Source organism: Gaeumannomyces tritici, assembly GCF_000145635.1.
Source record: "Gaeumannomyces tritici R3-111a-1 unplaced genomic scaffold supercont2.1, whole genome shotgun sequence".
Lineage (NCBI taxonomy): Eukaryota > Fungi > Ascomycota > Sordariomycetes > Magnaporthales > Magnaporthaceae > Gaeumannomyces > Gaeumannomyces tritici.
In genome coordinates, this window is record NW_008804545.1 from 2994200 (window position 1) to 3001026 (window position 6827).

The 6827-nt window shown below is 57.6% G+C and overlaps 2 protein-coding genes across 2 annotated transcripts; one reads left to right on the forward strand and one right to left on the reverse strand.

Moving 5' to 3' along the window:
- Positions 1-325: 325 nt before the first annotated feature.
- GGTG_00963 (acetyl-CoA acetyltransferase) lies at positions 326-2586 on the reverse strand. The gene is made up of 4 exons (XM_009218718.1): positions 2140-2586; positions 1980-2029; positions 1818-1893; positions 326-1745 (listed from the first exon to the last, which is right to left on the reverse strand). The coding sequence occupies exons 1-4, from the start codon at positions 2202-2204 to the stop codon at positions 734-736; spliced, it is 1203 nt and encodes a 400-aa protein (XP_009216982.1). The 5' UTR covers positions 2205-2586; the 3' UTR covers positions 326-733.
- A 629-nt stretch (positions 2587-3215) lies between these two features.
- Positions 3216-6814, forward strand: GGTG_00964 (U5 small nuclear ribonucleoprotein component). The gene is made up of 4 exons (XM_009218719.1): positions 3216-3546; positions 3641-3783; positions 3879-6119; positions 6194-6814. The coding sequence occupies exons 1-4, from the start codon at positions 3527-3529 to the stop codon at positions 6757-6759; spliced, it is 2970 nt and encodes a 989-aa protein (XP_009216983.1). The 5' UTR covers positions 3216-3526; the 3' UTR covers positions 6760-6814.
- Positions 6815-6827: the final 13 nt, after the last annotated feature.

A 6827-nucleotide genomic window follows, 5' to 3' on the forward strand; every position in this document is an offset into this window, starting at 1 on the left:
TCTTACCTTCCCCCTTACCCTCCTCCCCTCCCCCCCTCCCCCCCCCTTCCCTTTTTTTTTACCGTATCTCGTCATCCTCGCCTAAGTCTTGTTAGGTTGACCTTAATCTTGCTCGGCGCCATTTACCGAGGGTAGGCTAGCAACCGTCAGTGGCGGGCGACTTGCCTGATTTGACGTCTAAGATTTTGCGACGAGAAAGACAAGACCCTGGTCCGTCCACTTGCTTGAGATGGCACCATCAGGACCAGTTTCGCCTTTGGGATGAGGAGGACTCCGCCTGCCTTTCATCGGCCGAACCATCCCCTTCCACATTCATGTATCAACCTTTTAGCGTTTAGATCTCACGGAATCGGATTCATAACCAAACATTTACAACACATGAAGCTGAAAGTGAATACTCGCCCGTCCTCCTGTATTAACTGGGACCTGTCGCCCAACATTACGCCCAGATATATTGGCTCTCAGCACAAGCTAAGTCCCCAAGCGCCCCCTATTATATATGGTCTCCATCCCTCATCGTAGCTGCATGGGCGAGTAGAGACCGTGTCAAGTCCTCTTGTAGGTCGTTGTATATACTTTGATATTATGATGTTAGGCCCGTAAAGCCCGCGGCCTTGCCGTTCATTGTCGCTGTTTAGCGCCCAACCCTGATAGCGGGTGGCATTGGTTGACGTCAACCGACCGAGAGTAGATATCTGCCTTTGAACCCTACTTCTATCTCCTTATCACCCGTTTATTGCAGGTTCTCGATGACAATGGCAGAGGCGCCGCCGCCGCCGTTGCAGATACCGGCGCAGCCAATCTTGGCCTTCTTCTCCCGCAGCACCGTGGTGAGGGTGGTGACAATGCGAGCGCCCGAGCAGCCCAGCGGGTGTCCAATGGCAACCGAGCCGCCGAAGACGTTGACCGTCTCTGGGTCCAGACCGAGGAGTTTTATGTTTGCGAGCGCAACGACGGAGAAGGCCTCATTGATCTCGTAAAAGTCCACAGCGCTCTGCTCGAGTCCGGCGTGCTTGATAGCCTTGGGAATCGCCAGAGCGGGTGCAGTGGTAAAGCGCTCGGGCTCGCGTGCAGCGTCGCCCCAGCCCAAGATCTTGGCCAGCGGCTTGATGCCGAGCTCCTTGAGCTTCGCCTCCGATACAAGGACGACGGCAGAGGCGCCATCGTTGATCGGTGAGGCGTTTGCTGCAGTGACGGTGCCTCCGCTGGGGATGAAGACGGGCCGGGCGGCCCGCAGCCTGTCAATGTTCAGGTTCTTCACCTCCTCATCCCGCTCGACGCGAACCGGAGGCTTGCCACGGCCGCCGCTGACCTCGATGGGAGCAATCTCAGAAGCAAAGACGCCGGCCTCGGTAGCGGCCTGTGCCTTCTGGTAGGTCTTGATGGCGTAGTCGTCCTGGTCCTCGCGGGAGAAGCCATGGTCAGAGCTGCAGAGCTCAGCCTGGATACCCATGAGGTCCTGCTTGCCGTAGGCGTCGCGAAGACCATCCTTCTGGATACCATCAACCAGGGTCTGGTCCCCGTATTTGGTCCCGGACCTCGAGTTGAGCAGGTAGTGTGGGGTGTTGGACATGGACTCGGTGCCACCGGCGACGACGATGGAGGCGTTGCCCGTCATGATGGTCTGGGCTCCGAGGATTATGGCCTTGAGGCCCGAGGCGCACACCTTGTTGACCGTGGTGCATACGACACCCTGGGACAGGCCGGCGTTGATGGCGCACTGGCGGGCGGGTGCCTGGCCGACACTGTCATCCGATAGAAACGCATCAGTCACAGGCAGCCGCAGGAGAGCCAGGCCGCGCCCTCGAGTGACTTACTTGGCAGATAGTACGTTTCCGAAGAAGACCTCTTCAACATCCTCAGGCTTGATCTCCGGCACGCGTTCAACGGCGGCTGCAAGAACACATTAGCAAAGCTCCATTGACCCCTTGACCTAGCCAGGGACACGGCGAGTCAAAAGGGTGGAGAGGCGGAAGTACCCTTGATGGCATGGGAGCCCAGCTGGATGGCGTTCAAGCTGGACAGGGAGCTATATCAGGTGTGCGCCGTCCACCTTTAGTCAGTCCTCCATAGTGCTGGTCGTCGTCGACCCAGACCGGGACAGCCGGTCCGGGGATGAAGGAGGTTGTCAAGACATACCCCAGGAATGAACCCACTGGGGTCCTGGCGACGGCCGCGATGTAGACAGGCGGAAGTCCCGACATTTTATGAACAGGCTTGAGGGGATTGGGAGGTACGTTGGTGCTGGGCCGAGTTACGAAGATGGTGAGCGGGTGTACTGGCGGGTATGGTGGAAAGAAAAGGAGGGCGGATGGTGGACGTCTGCCGCCGGTATTAAAGGCTGCGTGTTCTGGTAACGGGGACCAGATTGAGGGGCGACCAAGCAACCCCACCAAGAACGATCAAGATGGACGGCCGAGCAGTGCAGTCGAGCTACCCGACCATTAAGTTGCTACACATGCAGCTGCCCAATTTTAATGACCGAAAACCAAAGTCAAGACGAGACGGAAGGGACTACGAATCGAAAAAGAATGCCCGATTACCAAGCTCGGTGCCGCCGGAACCGCTGGTAGTAGAGTAACCTGGCGGGCAGGTCAGGGAGGTATATCATCCATCTAAATTCCGCGGTTACCCACAGCCTATAAACTGGCACACCGCCTCGACAGGGCCATGGCAGCTGTGATAACTACCACCTACGTACCACCCTACGTGGGTATTCATCGACATACCCGAACACGTAGGTGCATATCAGCAAGTAGACACGGCGGCCAGATAAAAACCCGCACTTCGTTTAACACAGATTGGGACACCCGTTGTCCTTCCCATGTCCCGTACTGTTTCGCTGGCGATGAGAGGCGCCAGCTACATGCCTACCATATAGAGTATCAGCTCATGTAACGGCACCGTCTGTCGGCCATGTAGAGACACGCACCGTCTGGTGCATGTGCTGTGCCAAAGGCTGCACGCTACCGGACTTTTGTCGCAGCTGGAGGTTGGGCTCTCCATGGTCGGGCCGCCCACGCCATCGTTGGAAGCCGAGCACCCCCTCGGCAGCGGCTGCAGGTACGGCTGCAGCGGAACGAAATCTGGTGGGCCGAGCGTTGAGGTGCTGTCAGCGATGGATGCCGGCCCACCACTGTGCTGGTATGTGGGGATAAAAAAGTCAGGTGGGGCCAAGCTGCCCGCCAACCTACCAAAAGAATATTTCCTGAGCGCGTCAACCATTAACCACCAACGCGTCCCGAGCTTGACGCTCTCAGCCTTGCGCCTTGCACATCATCTTGCGCCACCACACCGACACATTGCCGCCGTTGGCAGGAACTTACGGCCAAGGTTGCGCTCCGCTGAACAGTCTAGACACCTTCTTGCTCCACAGTATTTACCAAAGCTAGCCCAGAGCAACCCTCGACCCTCAGACCAGCCGTGCTCGGGCGCATAGCGCTGTTCTTCTAGATCTGCCCTCTCTGGCCGGCGGCTCGTCGCACCGTTGCTGTCGCTGGCTCAGTTGCACTCGACCGCCGCAACCATGGATGACCTCTATGACGAGTGAGCTCGCCCGACAAAATATTCCTCACATGAATCGGTGCCAGCTGGCACTGGGAAGGAGACACGAACTAACGAACTTGATTGTGTGCTGCAGGTTTGGCAACTTCATCGGCGAGGAGGCAGAGGCGTCGGGGAACGAATCCGACCATGCCCAGAATGCCAACGACTATGTGTACGATGATGCCTCCTCGGAAGCAGGCCAATCGGGCGTTGACGCCGCGATGATGGATGTTGATGGTGAGTCCCCCGCAATACTTGTCTGCGAATCGGCAGGTGCTGGCCCGTCAGCCTGGTATGGATGCTGACCATATGGTGTGGGCGTATCTGGATAGAGGGCCGGCCGTCCAACGCTGTTATTCTGCATGAGGACAAGCAAGTCTACCCGTCGGCCCAGCAGGTATACGGCGAGGAGGTCGAAACGATGGTGCAGGAGGAGGATGCTCAGCCCCTTAGCGAGCCCATCATCGCCCCCATAGAGGAAAAGCACTTCACGGTCACCGAGACGGACCTACCACCTGTACATTTCGACCGCAGCTTTATGGCCGACCTGATGCGGTACCCAGCACAGACTCGCAATATCGCCTTCGCCGGTCATTTGCACCACGGAAAGACGGCGTTCATGGACATGCTTGTCCTTGAGACCCACGACATCAAGGACAGGCTGGAAAAACGCCAGGGTAAAAGCCGCGACGAGCAACTGAGGTATACCGATGTACACCTCCTGGAGCGCGAGCGCGGTCTCTCGATCAAGGCAGCGCCGATGAGCCTTGTGCTTCAGGGCACCAAGGGCAAGTCCTACTTGCTCAATATGATAGACACTCCCGGCCATGTCAATTTTGTTGACGAGGTTGCCTCCGCCTTGCGGTTGGCTGATGGGCTCTGTCTGGTGGTTGATGTGGTCGAGGGAGTCCAGATCAACACGGAGCAGATACTAAAACATGCCGTCCTCGAGGAAGCACCAATCACCCTCATCGTCAACAAGCTCGACAGACTCATCTTGGAGTTGAAGCTCCCCCCGACTGATGCATACTTCAAGCTGAAGCACGTCATAGAGGAGGTCAACACAGTAATAACAAACGCCCTACCGGGGCGCCCCGACGAGGCTGAGCGGAGACGCCTCAGCCCCGAGAAGGGTAACGTGGTGTTCGCATGTGCAGACATGGGCTGGTGTTTTACTCTACAGTCATTTGCAAAAATGTACGCCGATAACTACGGCGCGGTCGACACCCACGAGTTCGCGCGGCGCCTCTGGGGCGACATTTACTTCAACCCACGGAAGCGATCATTCACCAGAAAACAAGTTGAAGAGGGCGCCAAGCGGTCATTCGCCAAGTTCATCCTGGAGCCCGTGTACAAGCTCTTCGCTCACTCCATCAGCGACACCCCTGACGAGCTCAAACGTACTCTCGCCACCCTCGGCATCACCCTGAAGCCATCCCAACTGAGAGCCGACGCCAAGGTCATACTGCGCTTGGTCTGTCAGCAGTTCTTCGGCTCGTCTGGCGGCTTTGTCGACATGGTGGTGGCGCACATACCGTCTCCTCTCGAGGCTGCCGCCGAGAGGTTACGGCGCTTCTACACGGGGCCACTTGATTCCGCTGTGGCCAAGTCGATGGCTGCGTGCGACCCCAATGGCCCGCTAGTGATCCACGTCACCAAGCTCTTCAGTTCGCCAGATGCCAAGACCTTCCAGTCCTTTGGGCGTGTAATGAGTGGCACTGCCCGCCCCGGCGCCGATGTCCGAGTTCTCGGTGAGGGCTACTCGATCGACGACGAGGAGGACATGGCAGCAGCCAAGATCTCGGATGTCTCGATCTGCGAGACCAAGTACAATATCCCAACCGACGGAGTTCCGGCAGGAAACTGGGTTCTCCTCAGTGGCGTCGACAACTCGATCGTCAAGTCGGCGACCATTGTGGACAAGGTCTTTGCTAGTGACGAGGATGCGTACATTTTCAAGCCCGTCACGCATTTCACCCAGTCCGTGTTTAAAGTTGCCGTGGAGCCGATAAACCCGTCGGAGCTGCCCAAGATGCTCGACGGTATTCGGAAAATCAACAAGAGCTACCCCCTTGCCACTACCAAGGTGGAGGAGTCGGGAGAGCACGTTCTCCTTGGCACCGGCGAGCTGTATCTCGATTGTATTCTGCACGACCTGCGACGCCTATACGCCGATATGGAGATCAAAGTCTCGGACCCCGTTACCCGATTTTGTGAGACGGTGGTGGAAGAGTCTGCGGTCAGGTGCTATGCAATCACTCCGAACAAGAAGAACCGCATCACCATACTGGCCGAGCCTCTGGGTGATGATATCGCCCGAGACATCGAGACAGGTGCTGTAAAGATCAAGGACCCCGTGCGCAAGACGGCCAAGTTCTTTCAAGAAAAGCATGAGTGGGACTTGCTTGCGGCCAGGAGTATATGGGCGTTTGGACCGGACGAAGCCGGCCCCAACATCCTCCAGGATGACACCCTGCCGACTGAAGTCGACAAGAAGCTTCTGGCAGCGGTAAAGGAGCCGATTCGCCAGGGATTCAGCTGGGCGACCCGAGAAGGGCCCCTGTGCGAAGAACGTGAGTCTTGCTTCACCTTTTCTCTATACCCTCCCAGTTACCAGGCCGCTAACAGTCTGTATCTCCCCATATAGCGATTCGCAACACCAAGTTCAAGATCATGGACGCAACACTGGCCGCAGAGCCCATATCTCGTGGCGGTGGGCAAATAATTCCTACGTCTCGGCGAGCCTGCTATTCCGCATTCCTGATGGCATCTCCTCGTCTCATGGAACCGACGTACGGCGTGTCGATGATCGGGAACCAAGACTCTGTAGCGCAGGTTTACAACACACTGGCCCGGCGAAGGGGGCACGTGCTGTCTGACGGACCCATCGCCGGAACGCCACTATATCGCGTCAACGGGCTGATACCCGTCATCGACTCGTTCGGGTTCGAGACGGACGTGCGGATCGAAAACAAGGGCGCGGCCGCCATAAGCCTCGTATTTGACCGATGGAGCATCGTGCCTGGCGACCCGCTGGACCATGAGGTAGCATTGCACCCTCTGCAACCGGCTAGCGCACATGCCACAGCCCGGGATTTCGTCCTCAAGACCCGCCGCCGCAAAGGACTCAGCGAGGACGTGTCAAAGGCGAAATTTCTTGAGCCCGAGCATCACAAGGAGCTGCTGGCTACCGGCGCGATGGACGAATTCTGAGTTGTACCGTATCCATAGTTGTACCACTATCGTGGCAAATGCTGGTGGGGGGGGGGGGGGGGGGGNGG